This window comes from Zootoca vivipara, chromosome 2 (assembly GCF_965207765.1).
Source record: "Zootoca vivipara chromosome 2, rZooViv2.hap1.1, whole genome shotgun sequence".
Taxonomy (NCBI): Eukaryota; Metazoa; Chordata; class Lepidosauria; order Squamata; family Lacertidae; genus Zootoca; species Zootoca vivipara.
In genome coordinates this window covers 77,362,073-77,380,801 of record NC_142584.1, presented here as the reverse complement: position 1 = coordinate 77,380,801, position 18,729 = coordinate 77,362,073, and the positions used below count along the sequence as shown (strand labels likewise).

Below are 18,729 nucleotides of genomic sequence, written 5' to 3'. Positions count from 1 at the left end.
GGAGACGGATGAGGTGATCAGGCACTCCCATTTCTTCTGATACAGTCTTTCTTCTGATACAGGTCATTGATCAGTGTGACTAATGCTCTTTTTTAGTGCTCAAACCAGCTCTGAAACCAGACTTACATGGAATAAGATAATCAGCTTCCTCCTGGCATCCGTGGAGTACCATATAGCTGGCCCCGTTTATGTACTGAGACTACCTGTAAAATATACTACTTCATCAGTAGTTTCACAAGATGGTAATGCTATGATTACCACCTTCGTTAATGAAAGTGTGAACATTTGTAAAGCATTCCAATCCATAAATAAAGGAGGTTTTTGATGAATCTGCAAGGGGAAACTGGATTTTGGAGCCTAGATCAGTCCTCCTGACAGAACATGGAACTGCCGCAAGGGAGAACGCTGCATTTGATGAACGTAATAATCGCAGGTTATAGATGTGTGTTTAATCAGATTTTAATTAAGATGTCTCCTGTGAAAGTGACTGACTGAATTCTTAAAAGCAGGCCAGCAGACTGCATAAAAAGGTTCCTTTTCTCGGAGGAACTTCATTCTGCCATTGGGATGCAGCCCAATGGATGGGAGATGGACAATGTGTTCTACAATATGTTCCAAGGTGGGTGCTTAAGTCCTGTTATTTTCAGTTGCTGAGCATTGCCAGGTTTAGTGAAGCTATTTCAGGTGATTTTAAGTAGCGCTGTGCAACTGCTTCACTTGAATCTCAAGTTGAGGCAGGTGTATTCAGGTCAAAGGGGGGTCTCCCAAGGTGAACATAAGCAGGGGAGGGTAGAGGGTTTTTTTTAAAGTGATCTAAGTCAAAGAGACTATCTCCAAAATGATGGGGACGGGGGAAGGTAAACAACACCTTATAAGGGAAATGCCAGAAATTGTGTGATCAATGAAGAGTGGTTCATAAAAGATTTTAATGAATGTCTGTGTCTTCTTTTTCTATCCATCCTTTCTAAGTGAAGTACATTCATTTCTTTTATATGTATTTATATGCATTTCCTTTTATATGTATTTTTACAGCTTTTTTATATCAGGTTTTAATTTATTTGTTGTTTTGAGAGACTTCAGAGCAAAACATGTCAGATAAATTTAATTAATAATGAATACATGATATTTGCTCACTTTTAAAGAGAGTGATATTGGAGAGGAAACAGCTTTTATTAATTTATTATACCAGCTGCATTAGTCTTTTGTAGTTGCTTTTGTCAGTAATAGAAGCTGTTTGTTCATGCGCTGCAGTGAGCATTAAGTGTCATGCACATATAGTAAAGAAGAGGTTGACCCTATTGGGGGAACATCTCCCCCCAAAACTAAGTCTTTGAGCTTTTTTTAAAAAAATTACAGCACTTTTCAAAAATTGCCCTAGTTGCCATACGGCCAGGTTCCCCCAGACATTTTGCAAATTCGGCAAAAATCCACCCGGATGCCGTTTTGACAGTCTGATCTGGAAAACCTGGATGTATGGCAGCCCTAAACTAGTGGCTCTTCCCCAACTGCATATTCCTGATGCAATATCTTGGACATTTGCCTTCTATTTTTGGTGTTACCATTCCAGGCTGTCCTTACTGAGGGCGATTGAATTGTGCACATTTATTCTAGCTTTATTTATTTTCTTTGGCATTTTTGAAAAATTGACATTATAGGCAAAATAATTCTCATTTCTATTGCACGCTTGGTCACTCTCTCACATATTGCGCACGTGGATTCTCTAATATGCAGTCAGGCAGTGATTGATGGTGGATGGCGACACATAATCCTGAGCAGACTTCACCACCAAACAGGCACCAACTTGGCAATGTGACATGATAAAACCCTTTTGGAATCAGATCTTGGAAGAAATTTAAAAAAATATTAAAGTATAATGTAAAGAAAAACCCTGAAATTTTTTTATTGGGAATGATAGATGAAGGGATTAAAAAACCAGATCAAAAAATATTTTTCTATGCAACTGCAGCCGCAAGAATACTAGTTGCCACATATTGGAAAAAGACAAGATATACCAAATATTAATGAGTGGCAGGAGAAATTATTTGGATATGTAGATCTAGCAAAATTAACTAATTCAATCAGAGGCGGTGGCAAATAATATTTTGAACGAAATTGAGGAAAATCCGGAAATTACGTATATGAAGCAACAATGTCCCACATTAAAATCCTGGATTCATTTCTGAAGCTCTGTACTGTATGTAAGGATTATAAAACAAAAGGGGAAACAAGTGACGTTTAGAATGATGAGGAAGCAGTAACAAGTTAAAAATTTAAAGAGACCGAGATGAAGACCGGTGGAAGTATATGAAAGGAGAGGAAAATTCTATTTGTTTGACATGTTTATGAGATATATTTGATGTACGTTTTACTTTAGTTGAATTTGATTGAGAAAAGAGACTAGACAGGAAGGTCTAGCTGAATTCTGTATTAGATATTAGTTATTTTTCAGATGAAAATATGGAAGTATTGTATGCATTCTTAGATTTTGATTTGATACATTTTATTTTGTTTTGTCTTGATTTGATATGTTTTAATTCAAATCTCAATAAAGTTTGGTTTTAATTTAAAACAAACAAACAAACAAACAGGCACCAATTTACAGAATATGCTCTGCATATATTGCAAATGCCTTGATTTTCAGTATTTTTAAAAACAAAAATGTGTATGCGTGTCTACATCACCACAGATACATCACCCGGAGAGAGGAAAGATCTGTTGAATTTAGGCCTGTGGAATTTAGTACTAATTTTAAGTGAGTACAGAGGGATGTGATCGGCCGATCACATCCCTCTGCACTCACTTAAAATTAGTACTAAATTCCACAGGCCTAAATTCAACAGATCTTTCCTCTCTCCACGGTCCCTCCTGGCCCACACATTGCTGTGCCAAGTAGGATTCGCCCACCTTACCACTCCAGGTCTCATGGCTTTGTGAAGATGAGTTGGACAGGCTGCCAATGGAGGTCTTGCCCCACTTCTCATATTCAAAGCCTTGAAGGTCTGAGGAAGCTTCCCCTTACCTTGAAAGATGCCACAGGGTGCTCATCAAAATTTGTTGCAGCTTTCAGTATTGTCCTCTTTCAACCCACGCTGCACCTGCCGCCTTAGGCCTTGCTTGCTTGAAGGACGGATGTCTTGAGAGTGTAGGTTGGCAGGTGCTGTGTGGGTCCAAGGGGCCTCTCCCTCAGGCAAGCGTAGCCTGGGTGAAGAAAACCTCACCAGCTGTTCTGCCAATCTGGGTCAGCAGGTTAACAAAATCCTACGCAGCCCCTTTAACTTGTGCATCGTGCAACCCATCTTGCATCCCTGGAAGGTGGTTGGGTTGCTAAGCTGAAGAGCAATGAGACCATTGGGAGGCAGAGGAAAGACTTTTCACTAACCCACCTTCTCCACTCCTTCACCCGGCACACCAATTTTTCACCCTGCATTTTCTCTTCCTTTTTCCAGGGGGTTGGATATGAAAATGCTGCCCCAGCCATTCAGCAGAGCAGGGACCTCAGTGAATAGTCATGTCCTATAGGAGCCTTCGCTGGTCTGGTGCCCTCTAGATGTGCTGGCTTTGGTTATAGGAGTTAGAGTCCAAGGACACCTGGAGGGCACCGTGTTGGTGACGACGGTTCTATAACCGACAGCCTATATACGCAGGGAGATCATGCAATAGAGTCCTTCTGGAACAGAATTGCTTTTCCAGTTGAGATTTGCCAAGCCCTGGGATGCTATGGTTTTAGGAGTTTGGCCAAAGCCTTTTTGTTTAGGACAGCCTTCAGTTGAAAACCATGTATCCTCTCATTATGAATACATTGTGCCTGCTTCCCTTTCTCTGTGTCTTCACACTTTTTTGTTTTTTAAATTTACTGTTTCTGTTGGTTTTTTTTATTGGAGGGGGGTTGGGGTTAGTATGTTTTCTTGGTTGATGGCTATATTTTGTGGATTTGGTTTTGCTGCATGTATATCTTACTTATTGTAATTTGGGTTTATTTTTTGAAAGGGAGTGGGATACAAGTTATTAAAGAAACAAAGTAATACTTATTTTACTATTAGAAAGCTCTTTTTAAAAAAAGCCTTAGATAAATAGCTTGCCCTGAAAGGGGACAAACCTTTGTCTCTCCCTCCGTTTTCTTACCTTCTAAACCCCCTCTGAAACCTAGATAGGGAAATCACCAATCTTTGTTTGGCAGAGTGTAATCCCCACCATGGCAAGCCCTCCGGGGGCCTTCCCTTCAGTGGAAATCACATACCAGTCTCCATGAAAAGATGCTCTGCTAGGGACTGAAGGTGCCCAACGCCATGCCTGCCCCTTTGTCCCAATCCCTTGTGGCAAGGTAAGCTGCGAGGAGTGTCCTGGATAGCTTAGTCGGTAGAGCACGAGACTCTTAATCTCAGGGTTGTGGGTTCGAGCCCCACATTGGGCAAAAGATTTCTGCATTGCAGGGGGTTGGACTGTATAACCCTTGTGGCCACTTCCAACTCTACCATTCTATGATTCTATGCCCTGGTCACAGAGAAGGCCATGGGAAGAATAAATTCTAGGAAGCCTTGGAGCAGGGGAAGGTTCTATTTGTGGCTCCCAGGATCGGAACAAGCATGGCCCTGCTTGCTTTACTTGTAGTATGTTATACGGAGGAATGTGCTTGACCCAATCCTGTTCTCAAGCATTTGATCTGGGATGCTCACCATTGCAGGGGTGGGTCATTAAATCTATAGAAAACTCAAAGGTAGAAAACTGTGCTCCTGAATTCTACTGTCCACGGATTTTGATGTATTTAAACTGGCAACCCCCACCCAGTCCCCATATCCTAAGATGGTACAGTCCAGGTGTGAATTCTGTCTGGAGTTTACACATGGAAGCTCTATAGCAGGGGTCAGCAAACCTTTTAATCAGGGGCCAGTCCACTGTCCCTCAGATGTTGTGGGGGGACCAGACTATACTTTGGGGGGGGGGATGAACAAATTCCTATGCCCACAAAGAACCCAGAGATGCATTTTAAATAAAAGCACACATTCTACTCATGTAAAAACACACTGATTCCCGGACCATTTGCGGGCCAGATTTAGAAGGCGATTAGGCCAGGTCTGGCCCCTGGGCCTTAGTTTGCCTACCTATGTTCTATAGTTCTGTGGTTATCTTTGCATCTTCTTGTGCTTAAAGTTACCAAATGAACAGAGTTCAATATGCGACATATAGCCTTGAGTGTTAATGTCTGGAAGCAAATGAGAAAACAATTGTTATATTTCTCCTTGGAATAAAGCACAATCTCTTGCCCCCTTATGTCAAAGTCACTGTTGTGTCTTCAAAGAGATTATTGTCATGTTGCTTGTCTGAAGTCAATGACAAATTGATTATTTCCTCCCTCCTCAGCTATACATAATCCTGTCAATGTCTGTCTCTTGCAGTGAAAAAGAAAAGAAATTGGCACAAACATGACACTGGTCAAACTACAGAAGTCAAACCTGTTCAGAATGGGAGTCAGGTATTCATCAAGGAACTTCGAAGTCGAACATTCCCCAGGTAAGTTGTTAAATGGTGCCAATGTTTGGGCTATTATCAGTAGACCATACTCTGGAAAAAAATGTGCTTAGAAGGTGATTCTTTTCCCTCCAACATGTTTTTCTCTGTAGATTTATATGGGCAATCATCCAAGAGACCTTGAGCTAATAGCTCTTTGCATGATATCTTGCAGAGACACATTGAAATCTACAAGCCCTTCACCCAAATTTTCACCCTACTTGTTGAGGAATTCAAGACTGTGAAGTCTGCAACATTTGCCTGATTTGTATCCACCATGCTTCATAATATCTGGAATTGATCCACAGCAATTACTGGAAGCAGCAGGCCCGTCTTAGCCATAGAGGCTAGTGGTGCAGTGAACCACAGCGCCGGGCGCTGGAGGGCGCCAAGTGAACTCAGGGTTCCGACAGTCTGACCAGGACTGCGCTCCACGAGCTGAGAGGCTGCGCCGTGTCTGGGTTCCGCTCAGATGAGCTTTGCCACCAGCACACGCACAGCGCCCAAGTGGCTCTTGCTGGTCCCGCGGTGCGCATGCTGGTGGCAAAGCTAGACTGAGCGGAACCCAGTGCTGGGGAAAGGAGAAGGAGGCACGGCGCGGAATCCGTGCACCCGCCTCTGCCCTGTGCTCCATGAGTTGAGAGGCTCCTTCTCTGAGGACTCTGGGAGGGAAAGTGGGGGGGGGCGCTGGAGGGATTTTTGCACCATGGCACTGGATACCCTTAAGGCGGCCCTGGGAAGCAGTATAGACTGTGGGCAGAACAAAATGTGTAAAACATGGGTTGTTTCCATACTAGAGGCTACTGTAATTCAGCAGTATGTTTTAAGCAGAATTAAAATCACAGTTTGTCTTATTATTAAGATTTTTTTTGTCAATGGGACAATTATGGTGTCCCCACTTAATACCATAACTAACTATGATTGTCTAAGTGATGTCCAAGTCCAAACTTTTGCTTGCTTACAAGTAAGTTTTATTCAGTACAGGTACAGTAGTACCTTGGTTGTTGAACTTAATCCGTTCCGGGAGTCTGTCCAACTCCTGGAACCATTTGAAAACCAAAGCGTGGCTTCCGATTTGGCCACAGGAGCTTCCTGCACTCAATCGGAAGCTGCGGAAGCCCCGTTGGACGTTTGGCTTCCAAAGAACTTTTGAAAACCAGAACACTTACTTTCAGGTTTTTGGCGTTCGAGAGCCAAAACGTTTGAGAACTAGGCTGTTCGAAAACCAACGTACGGCACCACGGGACTTCCATAGCTTCTGACTGGCTGCTGGAGCTTCCTGCAACCAATCAGCAGCCGCGCTTTGGTTTTAGAGAATTTTGGAAGTTGAACGGATTTCCGGAATGGATTCCGTTCAACTTCCAAGGTATGACTGTATAGGGAAGGCACACAAGACATTGGGAATGGGGCCAGCAGTGCAGTCCCTTCAGTATGTGGAGGCCCCTTCACAAGGGTAACCCATGAAGGGGACAGAAGTATCTTAGAATCAATGTATGGCAAAACAGCTTTAAAATGGGGATATTAAATGATACATTCCCCACCGCAAACTCCTGATTTATACTCAGACAGATAAGATAAACCCACCTTGAAGGACCCTCTGGCTCCTCTCTAATCAGTGTTGACTAAGAAATAGGAAAAGAGCATCAGGATTACTTAGCACAAACCCAGGGTAAACAAGTTCACAAATTAAATTAACAAACCCACTGCTAGTGCGAAGTTCCAGTTCGAAATTGAAGTAATAAGAAACTTTTTTAAAAAAATAAATAAAATTCCTGCCTCTAGGAGACCAATATGGAGGATTTGCTTTCACCAACATGGTGGTCTTGCTCATCTGTTTCTTAAACTTTTGTTTGCATCTTCATTGGCTGCCGCGTGAAAGGCACTGGTGTCCTTAAAACGAGATGTAGTTCAAAACAAGCACAGAAGAGGGCAGCCATGCGTTATCCTAAAAACTTTCTGGTTCTTTATAGATTCAAGGATCTGTTATGTTTGTAATCAAGTATCATTTGTTACTCTACCCTTCCAAAAAAAATGTCATTTTATATATGCACCAGAAAATACATGAATACTAAATATCTTGTCTGCTGGGAAGACCCGTATCCCAATGTTTTAAGATATCTCGTTTCCCCCAGATGCTTTTCAAAACCACAAATGACAAACACTATATTCAGCCACAGGTATGTAGCCGTGTTGGTCTGCCGTAGTCGAAACAAAATAAAACAATTCCTTCCAGTAGCACCTTAGAGACCAACTAAGTTTGTCATTGGTATGAGCTTTCGTGTGCATGCGCACTTCACAAAAGCTCACACCAATGACAAACTTAGTTGGTCTCTAAGGTGCTACTGGAAGGAATTTATTTTTTTATGTTCAGCCAGTAAGCATACTCATAACAGCAACCTAGACACAAGGGATCCTGGCACATGCAATTTCCAAGCACCAGGCACCCCACCAAGTGTCCAGGCACTCTGAAAAACTACACATCCCAGGACCCTTTGCTGCCTTGCACATGCTCCAGAGCTTAGTTTGCATTCTGAATCGGAGAAGAGTTTCTCGGGGAAATGGGGACTGATCCTTATGCAGCTGAGCAATGCTACAAGTGGGAGAAACCTGTATCTCATGCCACAGTTAAAAATAAACTTTGGTGGCATCACTAGATGTGCACAAAACAGAAATACAACCCATTCTTCTAAAGTTATTCATATTTGTCTGGCTGCTTGATTGAATTAATCAAGACTTTGAGAGGCTCATAGACCAGTGGTGTCTTAATATGGAGAGTCATACATTGATCTGCTGCCTGCTTCATCAGTAGTAAAGGAAAAGAAAATACGGACTGGGTGTGAAACTTTTTTACTATTGGAATTATTCTTTCTTTTGTTTTGAATTTTTAGTGCTGAAGACGTGGTAATAAAACTGACTGGAAGCCAACTAACAGTTGAATATTTGGAAGAAAATGGATTCACGGAGCCTATCCTCATCCCAAAGAAGGACGGCTTGGGCTTATCTGTACCTGCACCGACATTTTATGTTAGCGATGTTGAAAACTATGTTGGTACGTATTTGTTTTTGAGTTCGGAGCCCACTTCACGGAGAGCACTTTGAGGGGAGGCTCTTTCAGGTAGTTCTCCAGTCTGGGAAAACATGTAAACATCCTCACAAACCACTAGTGACTTGGATGGCCAGTCCTCTGAACACAGGTACAGGAAGTTGCCTTATACTGAGTCAGAGTGTTGGTCCTTCTAGCCCAGTGTTGTCTACAGTGGCTGGCAGTGGCATTCCAGAGCTTCAGGCAGGAAGCTGTCCCAGGAGGTGCCATGAATTGAACCTGGATGCTGTACCCATGAGCTACAGCCCTTTCTGCCTCCCAGCCATATGATCACATCAAAAATGATCACATATTTATGCTAACCCATCAAACTATGGGCAAGAATGGTGGCCATTTTACACCCCCACCATTGCTCCTGCTGCTGTGCTTTGGGCCCAACCATGGTTTGGCTTAGCGTGTGAAGATAGGCTTGTGGTTTGTGTGGCTCCAAGCGCACAGCAAGCTGTAGCCAAGGCTTATTGCTCATCATTAGTCTGACTGGTGTATTGGTCATGCACCCGTAGCGTTCCTGGAGAAAGGGGAGTTTGACTGTAGATATCCCCTTGGCTTTAAAATGAAAGCAACAGTGTGTGTGTGCCAAACTCTCGTCTTATCTCACAAGATAACCACCTGGCATTTTCAGGATTTGATCCTCCCTGTTAGTGTGCTGTTTTTCTTACTTTACCAGCCATGTTGACATTCTGCCGTTTTCCACTGAATAAATGCTGAATACATAGATTCATATTGAATCCTACAAGCATGGGGTAAAAATAGCAAGCAACGCAACTTCCAGGCCTGCTCAGGCCTGTTCCCGAGGCATCAGGGGAAACACTGGCAACATCGCACTATCTTCCTGTGCTACATGATGTAACAGTGCATATGGTTCCAGCAAATGAACACCGAAGAGCTAAAGCAGGGCTTGTCCAAACAGCTTCAATTTTGGAGAATACTTTGTGATACCTCAGTGGGGACAGCTGCCTTGTAGATGTATTTTAATTTTATTCTGCAGCAATGCTTTGCAGGAGGGGATTGTATCTGCAGATACACTGATATACCTCAGCAGCGTTTTCACTTTAAAGGTGAAAGCTTGTATTCAACTTGGGAATTTTGAGAAAAATAAATGAACTAGAGAATTTTTACCAATGATCACTTTCTGAACGTTTTCTGTAGAACAGTTTGCAGCCTTTTAACACTCTATGGCCACGAGGCAAGAGTTGGTGTACTATCTCTAAAAGAACAGGCCTGCAGTCTGGAGGTCCAACAGGTCGTTCACGATCTACTGGTCGATCGTGAGGGTGTTTGTTATTGATCATGGTATGAAGCTCCTTATTGATCCCCTTAAAAAGATCAACAACTCTGGTCAATCCCCCCCCCAAAAAAGCTCAACAAATCTTGGCAATGACAATGGGTAGATCACTGTCAGTTTTTTATATTGGGAGTAGATCACAGTCTCTTGGGAGATGAACATGCCTAGAATAGACCATCCGGATGTTGGTACAGGACTCTATATACAAAAATGTCTAGGCACAGGAATAGTTTTTTTCCTTGTGCCATCAAATTGTTGAATCTGTAGTTGTGAGCAAAAGGGAGGCCAGTTGGTGGTATGGGTTTTTTTTTCCCTGTGCTGTTGTATTGTGAGGGGAATAGTGTTTTTCTTTACATTGTAATGTAGTCAAAGCAAAATTCCAAGTATGGTTGATACTTGGCCAATAAATTATTCTATTCTATTCTATTCTATTCTATTCTATTCTATTCTATTCTATTCTATTCTATTCTATTCTATTCTATTCTATTCTATTCTATTCCATTCCAAATGACCTCTATGGCTAGGAGTGCTTTCTACTTGCTCCAGTTGGCACAAAATAGCCTGGCCGCAGTAGTTCGTGTGCTGATAACCTCAAGACTTGATTATTGTAACACGCTTTATGTAGCATCTTTGCATCTGATCTGGAAAATGCAGCTAGCGCAGAATGCCGTGGCCAGAACAGCTCACAGAAGCAGGCTATTGGAAACATGTTATTGCTCTTCTGAGAGCTGCACTGTTTGCCAATTTGCTACCAGGTCAGGTTTAAGGTTCTTGCGTGTTAATTCACAAAGCACCAAGCAGCTTGGGTTCAAGGTACCTTAAGGACTGTTGGATCCCTGATGCTCCATCTTGATCACTGAGATCTTCTGACACGGTACTTATTGTTGTTCCCCATACCCTCGAGGTTACTAGGGACCAAGCCTTTAAGTGTGGCAGGCCCTGCCACTGAAGGCTCAGCAGGAACCACCCCTGTCTTCCTTTAGAGACATCGTTTAAAAACAATGTTATTTAGGTAGGCCTTGGAAATGTGAGTTTCCTTTTAACCAGTGGAGGTTTTGACTGATGTTTTTAATGTTGTAGTTTTTGCGTGGTGTGCATTGCCTTGTATTTTTGTACAAAAGTTTGGCTTATAGATATTTAAATAAATAAATAAATACCGGTACCAAACCTTGGAGTGGCTCACAAGCTATCTATCTATCTATCTATCTATCTATCTATATCTATCTATCTATCTATCTATCAATCAGCAGCACAGTTTCACAGAAAGACGGTATGAACCATTTTCTCCTCAGGCACACCCTGTGGAGACAACCCACCATGCCCTTTGAGTTCCACCTCGGCCCACAACACATATTGCCTCCAGTTTGACACTCTCATTTTCCTTGGTGTTTCCCCCCCCTTTCAGGACCAGAAAGGAGTGTTGATGTCACCGATGTCACCAAACAGAAGGACTGCAAGATGAAGCTAAAGGAATTTGTCGATTACTATTACAGCACTAACAGAAAAAGAGTCCTCAATGTAATTAACTTGGAATTTTCAGATACAAGGTAAGATAGAACGACGGGCTTGCCTTATTCCTGGGATGGGCAGGTGTGTTGCTGGACTTCAGTTCCTTCAGCCTCAACCAGCATAATGAATGGTCAGGGGGGATGACAGATGTAGTTGAACAGGATTTGAAGGGTCACCGTTTTCTCATCCCTGCCTTACTGCACAGATTCTGAATAATCCCCAGCATATTTAGCAATATTTTTTTTAGAGCATTAACAAAGACAATTCCTCAGTAATCCACCTATGTCTTATGTAATGATTGAATCAATGGTTTGGCCTTCCTCTACAGACTATGAAATTGCTTCCAGACACATTATTCAACTGTGCTTCAGTTTACTGAATTTTTTTTTCTGTGGGCAATGTTTGTGGGCGACTGATGAATTTATGATTTGCTGAACCATGTAATTTAAACCTCTTTTTCTTGTAGGACTTCTGGGCAATCTGTATAGACATAAAAAGATTATTACGGGGCAGGAGAATGCTCCTTTATAAACAGAGAAAATGATGAGCTCTGGCAAAAATAAAATAAACAATGGTTGTTTTAGAAGAGAATCCCATCTTATTGGACAAGAGAAAGGAGTGATAATTAATGCAGATTATAGAAAGGCTGAAGGATAATTGCAAGATCATTTCTTTTGTAGTATCCATAGCTCTCTAGGCTGTATTTATTGTTTTAATAATGTAACCCCCTTCCTTCCACACAAAGGATCAAAAGCAATTTCAAAGCTCTGTGATTATAGGTATTTTTCATTAGGTATTGTTACAGCTTTTCCTCTATCTGCTGAAACAATAACGATGGGAAGCATTTTATTCTTGAGGATCGTTGAAACAATCCTCACATGCTGCTGGTTTAATCACCAGCTAGGAAATATTGTAGTGCTCAACAAAAGCATGGCATTTTAACGGGCTCCAAAGTTCTGCCTTGACATGAAGTGTAAATGATACGTACATTTATAACATGAGCGCTTTAGTTTTAAGGTCCCACGCAAGAGGTGCTTAAAAAGAAGAATGTATAATAAAGCTGTTAAGTATTCAGGAAGCATTCAGAAAAAACTGATAGTACTGTTTGCTCTTACATTTACATATTTTTTTGGGGGGGGGTAAATAAACATTTTGGCAAATCAGTTTCGATACTGGTTATAACGGGCTTATTGAGAGAGAAAGAGAGAATGGAGCAGGACCACTAACAGTCAAATTCTATGCATGTCTACTCAGAAATGAGCTCCATTGATGAAAAGAGGGGTGACTTCCAGGTCAAATAATCTTTTAGCCTAAAATAATCTTTCTCAGATTTGATTAATTAAGTCGGACCCACAACAAGTGTTGTGGTGTAGACTGTTCATGTTCAGGATTTTAGGCACTCTGTTCCTCACCCCCCAAATTCTTGACCACCCCCCAATAATCAATCAGAATTCTGTAGCCACCAAATGTACTCAGTCCATATGATATCGAGTTCTTCGAGCCCATTCACCTCATGCTCCTCCCGTCCCCAGTAAAAAGTGCTAAAGTTATACAGTATATATATATTGTTGTTGTTTAGTCGTTTAGTCGTGTCCGACTCTTCGTGACCCCATGGACCAGAGCACGCCAGGCACTCCTGTCTTCCACTGCCTCCCGCAGTTTGGTCAAACTCATGTTCGTAGCTTCGAGAACACTGTCCAACCATCTTGTCCTCTGTCGTCCCCTTCTCCTAGTGCCCTCAATCTTTCCCAACATCAGGGTCTTTCCCAAGGATTCTTCTCTTCTCATGAGGTGGCCAAAGTATTGGAGCCTCAGCTTCACGATCTGTCCTTCCAGTGAGCACACAGGGCTGATTTCCTTCAGAATGGATAGGTTTGATCTTCTTGCAGTCCATGGGACTCTCAAGAGTCTCCTCCAGCACCATAATTCAAAAGCATCAATTCTTCGGCGATCAGCCTTCTTTATGGTCCAGCTCTCACTTCCATACGTCACTACCGGGCTTGAGGTTTTCCAAGGTTATTGATTCACCCTTCTTCTGTGTGAGAGAGAGATACCATTTTGCAATATGGCTACATGAGAACTGGTACTTTTGAGAACTGAAATCACTATCCTGAAATTGAGATTACCTCTAATGCTGACTTTAAGCTAATTCCGGTCTTTTTTGCTTTATATTTTTAACAGAATGTCCAGTTTTGTGGAGTCTCCTGATATAGTGAAGAAACTTTCTTGGGCGGAAAATTATTGGCCTGATGATGCTTTGCTGGCAAAACCAAAAGTGACCAAATACTGCCTGATCTGCGTGAAAGACAGCTACACAGATTTTCACATAGACTCCGGTGGAGCTTCTGCCTGGTACCATGTCCTGAAAGTAAGATGCTTTATTCCGTATTTGATCATGCACCATTCCATAGTAATTCCTCTCTTTTCTTGAATATCCCATTTCAGTTCTGCTGCTAAAGTATTTGACTTAAAAATACACATTAAGGACTTTCAGAAACAAAAAGTGGTTTCTGATGTACTTTGGGCAGTCATTTTGCAAATGCTTCCCCAAACATCTAGTATAAGACCATGAAGTGTGACCTTTTTCTCTCTCTTTTATAATTGTTTGCCTCTGAATACCAGTTTATGGAACTCACAAGGGTACAGAGTTAAGGGTACAGAGCGTTGTTAGATCATTAACAAACTACAGCTCCCAGGATTCTTTGGGGGAAACAGGGACTGTTAAAGTCGCATGAGAAATCTTTAAATGTATGGTGTTACATGTGACTCAAAGGGCTTAAATTGTAACCATTAAATGGAAGTGAGTTCCTGAGCCTGTTCTCAGCAACAGAAAAGGCCCACGAACCATTCTTTAGCTGTTGGTGGAACAGAAATGTTTCTGTAGACATACTACATAGAATCATGTGAGCAAGATAATCAAAACATCTCTTCTTTCCATTACAGGGAGAAAAAATATTTTATCTCATCAAGCCAACTTCTGCAAACATTTCCCTCTATGAACGGTGGCAGTCAGCGGCAAATCATAGCGAAATGTTTTTCGCTGACCAAGTGGATAAATGCTACAAATGCACAGTTAAACAAGGACAAACACTTTTTATCCCATCAGGTGAGGATGCTGCGTTGAATGCATTTGTTAGCTTGAATTTTGGAAGAAGAAGGAGAAGGAGAAGGAGAAGGAGAAGGAGAAGGAGAAGGAGAAGGAGAAGGAGAAGGAGAAGAAGAAGAAGAAGAAGAAGAAGAAGAAGAAGAAGAAGAAGAAGAAGAAGAAGAAGAAGATATTTATACCCTGTCCATCTGACTGGGTTTCCCATATGAGACATGAAATGATATAAAGTTCTGCCATTTACACACACATTCTGTAGAATGAGAAGCCAGTAACCTTTCAAATGTTGGTTAAACGGCCCCATGCAACCAACACACACACACACACACGGTTTGTGACGGAAATGCTTCAGTATGGGCTAGGAGAATCAACACCCACCCATGAGGCTGTACTCAGCCGTTAGGAATTTTATACAGGGTTGGCCTGCAGCAACTTAGGAGTAGTTGGCATGATGGGGCAGTTGCCATGCCATCCTCTGTCGAATACCAGTGTTAGGCATTTCTGTCAGTGTAGCCCCAAACTCACCATCACCCTGTCCTACTTCTACACTATCTCAATAAGTGGCAGCTACATCACTCTTGAATTGTATACAATTGTATGTAATTCTGCCTAATATACACCTTTGTTTGTTTGTTTCGCAAAGCACAATTCCCCTGATGTAGTGCATTTTTGTATATTATTTTCACTTATAGAAATATTTTTATGGAGACTTTCCCTTAGTTGTGTGCACTTTTTGTACACATTACTGGGTTGGAGAACCACATTGCAAAAATTTGTAGAGGTGCATGGGGGTGGGGGATTACAGCAGGATGGAGGAAGTGAAGAAAATCACCTCTCCAGGAGCTAAAGCTGTTCTGCAAGTGGAACGTCAGCACTGGTTGCCCCCTTGAGATTTTGGTGACTCTCCAAGAGAAAGGACTTCCAAATACAGTGGCACCTTGGTTCTCAAACTTAATCCGTTCCGGAAGTCGGTTTCAAAACCAAGGCACGCTTTCCCCATAGAAAGTAATGCAAAATGAATTAATCTGTTCCAGACTTTTAAAAACAACCCCTAAAACATCAATTTAACATGAATTTTACTACCTAACAAGACCATTGATCCATGAAATGAAAGCAATAATCAATGTACTGTACTATAAAATAAATAAGATGATAAAAATTAAAATTAATTTCTTTTCTTACCTGCACCAATGATAGTCATTGTTTGGATGGGGGGCTTTTATCCATTTCCACTGTCATACAATCAATAAATCAATCAGTGGCTGAACTGGGTTCCACACAGTCACAAAAACAAATTAAGCAAAAAAGCTTCAAAAACAAAAACGCAAAATAAATAGCAAAAACAAAAATGCTAAACTTAATCCATTCTGGAAGTCCCCTTGACTTCTGAAACATTCGAAAACCAAGGCGCAGCTTCTGATTGGTGCAGGCGCCCCAGAAACAATAGCCGACAGCCACATTGGAAGTTTGGCTTCCGAAAAAGTTTGAAAACCGGAACACTTACTTCCGGGTTTTCGGCATTTGAGAACCAAGGCATTTGGGAACCAAGGTACCACTGTATATATGAGAAAATAAATGTGAATGAGCAGCAGACTATAAACATTTAAGAAGCTAGTGATTATACTTCTGTTTTTTCAAAGCTGAAATGTTTCCCCTTCTGTCTTTTCCAGGCTGGATTTATGCAACTTTAACTCCTGTTGACTGCTTAGCCTTTGCAGGACATTTCCTACATAGCCTAAGTGTAGAGATGCAGATGAGGTAAGATGTTCATATTTATCTCTATTTGATAATATTCTCATGAGATGTGTGTTTTGTTGGGTCAGCAACAAAGAGTGCCTCTAGCTTAGTTAGAAAATATTTTTGTTTCCTGATTGAAATAATAGAAAATAAACAAACATTCATTCCCACAGTATGATTATAAAGCATAATTGCAGATTTGTAAGCATAACTATGTCTTCAAAAAAGCAATAAACCTCATAAGCAGGGCTTTTTTTCAGCCAGAACTCATCAGAACTCAGCTCTGGCACCTCTCAGGTAGGCGCCATTGCCATTATAAGAGAACAAGGGAGGCGTTCATGGTGAGTTCCAGCACCTCTTTTTCTAGAAAAATAGCACTGCTTATAAGACTCATGAAACTGCCCACTTCCATTGTCCGAGACTCTGTTCCAGAAATGCACTAGAAACATATTTTAAAAATGTGACATTGAATACACTTTTGGCTGTGCAGTTTGTCAATTGTTTCCCAAGGAACGGTGCGGGATTTTGTGATAGTTTATTCAGCAAATGCTATGTAAAAAGCTCTTCTGTTTCATATTATGCTGGTCAATTTCATAGCAGCTGAGGATTTATGACAGCTTGGATGATAAGAAGCACCTGTAAACCACAGCCATACAGCAGTTGTGTCATGGTCAATGCTAGGAGATACTTTTCTTTTTGGTTTACAAAGCTTCCTGTAAATTGTTCAACTGAAACACTTTTTTTTTTACTATCCATCATAGAGCATATGAAGTTGAAAGACGATTAAAAATTGTCAGCTTAACCCAGTTTCCTAACTTTGAAACGGCATGTTGGTACACAGGAAGACACCTGCTAGAGTCATTTAAAGGTAAATAAAAAGCATTTGGTGTGTTTCTTGCTTTCCATTGTTGGCCATGCCAAGTATAAACAAAAATGATCCAGCTATTTTAAAAAGAATAATCCTCCTATGGGTTTGGGGGAAAAGATTTTCAATAATGAGATAGATAGATTTCAATAAAGCAACTTTTAAAAAACAGCAACATGCATTCGATATTGATGGCACTAATACGAATTTGATTTTTTATGAAGGGTTTTAATTTGTAATCCAAGTTTACAACTCTACAGGGGGCACTTGTGGAGTCAATTATCCACCAAAATGCTAATAAGCACATTTCACAACAAAGATGGTCTGAGTCAAAAGTGGTCTTCCTTGCAAAAACCAAATGTGCAGTACTCTAGAAATACATTCTGGCAGGCAAATCCTGTAATTTAAATTAATTGTCTATCACATTCAGAACAAAGCCTTTAGATACCACTCTGCTGGAAGTGTTTCCTTTTGATCGTATCCTCCTTGAGGTGACCAATCTTCTTGATATTTTACCTATGTTACCTTCATAATCCTCCCAACCCTTCACCCTGCACATTCTCCTGGAAATTTATCTTCCCAAGTCACTTTCTTTAGCCTCCTTTTGGTTGCATTCTCCTAGAGGTTATTTACTTACCTGGCAGTAAACTGCTTGTCCTTCATTTTAATGCTGCTGTCATGGCATTGTTACATACAGTACTGACCTTCTTGGAGCTAGCCTTTGTCTTGGTCACACTCTCCTGGAGTTGACCCCCTCAACCTGTCTTTTGATCACACCTTTCCAGGGTAGAAAAGAAAAATGTTACTGAAAGTCAAATGTGCTAACTTATCTGCTGTATCAACATAGAAAGGACTAGTCAATGACGGGGTTTCCATCTAATAATTTCTTCAGAGAATTTCTTAGATTCCAATTGCTTTACCTGTGCCCTGTCCAGGATCTTACACATTCACTGTTCCCGCTATTCTGAAGTCTAATTGTTTCACTGAAATACCACAGTAAAATTGATACCCTTATTACAGAAGAATACAAGAGTTCAGGTTGGTTAAACGGTGCCAAATACTGCGCGGAGACCTTGAACACAATGCATCCATGCCCTGTAATCTTTGTAAAGTGCTATTTTCTTTTGTAGTGTACTTGTGGAAAAGTACTATGTGTCTTAGCCCTGACAATGTAGCAAAATCTGATATCCAATTAAGGCATGTTACACTTAAAATAAACATGCCACAGGTCATGTATAAAGTCAAATGCTGACTAATTCCTAACTACTCCGATATTGGAACTTAGAGTATACCGCTTTGAACTTTTTCAGAACAGGATGTGAACATGAGGTAGACTTGTATTATGCACCATTGGACAGAGAAAAGAAAGTATTTCATCATGCACCACACAGTTAAATTACGGAACTTGCTCCCACGGGAGGCAGTGATAGTTTAAAAAAAGGATTAGACAAATTCATGGAAGACAGGGTTATTGATGACTACTAACCGTTATTGTATTGCTCTGCTTCTACAGTTGCAGGTAGCAGTGCTTCTATTTATCCCATTTCGGATACAGCCCTATGTATCTGAAATTGTAATATTATGAACGTATAAATCCATTTTTTGTGGACAAAGATCTCTAC

General features: G+C 41.1%; 1 protein-coding gene across 2 annotated transcripts in view; it reads left to right on the top strand.

Moving 5' to 3' along the window:
• PHF2 (PHD finger protein 2) overlaps positions 1 to 18,729 on the top strand; it is a 113,127-nt gene that overhangs the window by 61,868 nt on the left and 32,530 nt on the right. For both annotated transcript variants that reach the window (XM_035106300.3, XM_088663270.1), the window contains exons 3-9: positions 5,394 to 5,508; positions 8,394 to 8,554; positions 11,299 to 11,440; positions 13,584 to 13,770; positions 14,346 to 14,508; positions 16,176 to 16,263; positions 17,004 to 17,110. In XM_035106300.3, the coding sequence (XP_034962191.3) occupies positions 5,394 to 5,508; positions 8,394 to 8,554; positions 11,299 to 11,440; positions 13,584 to 13,770; positions 14,346 to 14,508; positions 16,176 to 16,263; positions 17,004 to 17,110 (963 nt within the window). The remainder of the gene's footprint in view (positions 1 to 5,393; positions 5,509 to 8,393; positions 8,555 to 11,298; positions 11,441 to 13,583; positions 13,771 to 14,345; positions 14,509 to 16,175; positions 16,264 to 17,003; positions 17,111 to 18,729) is intronic.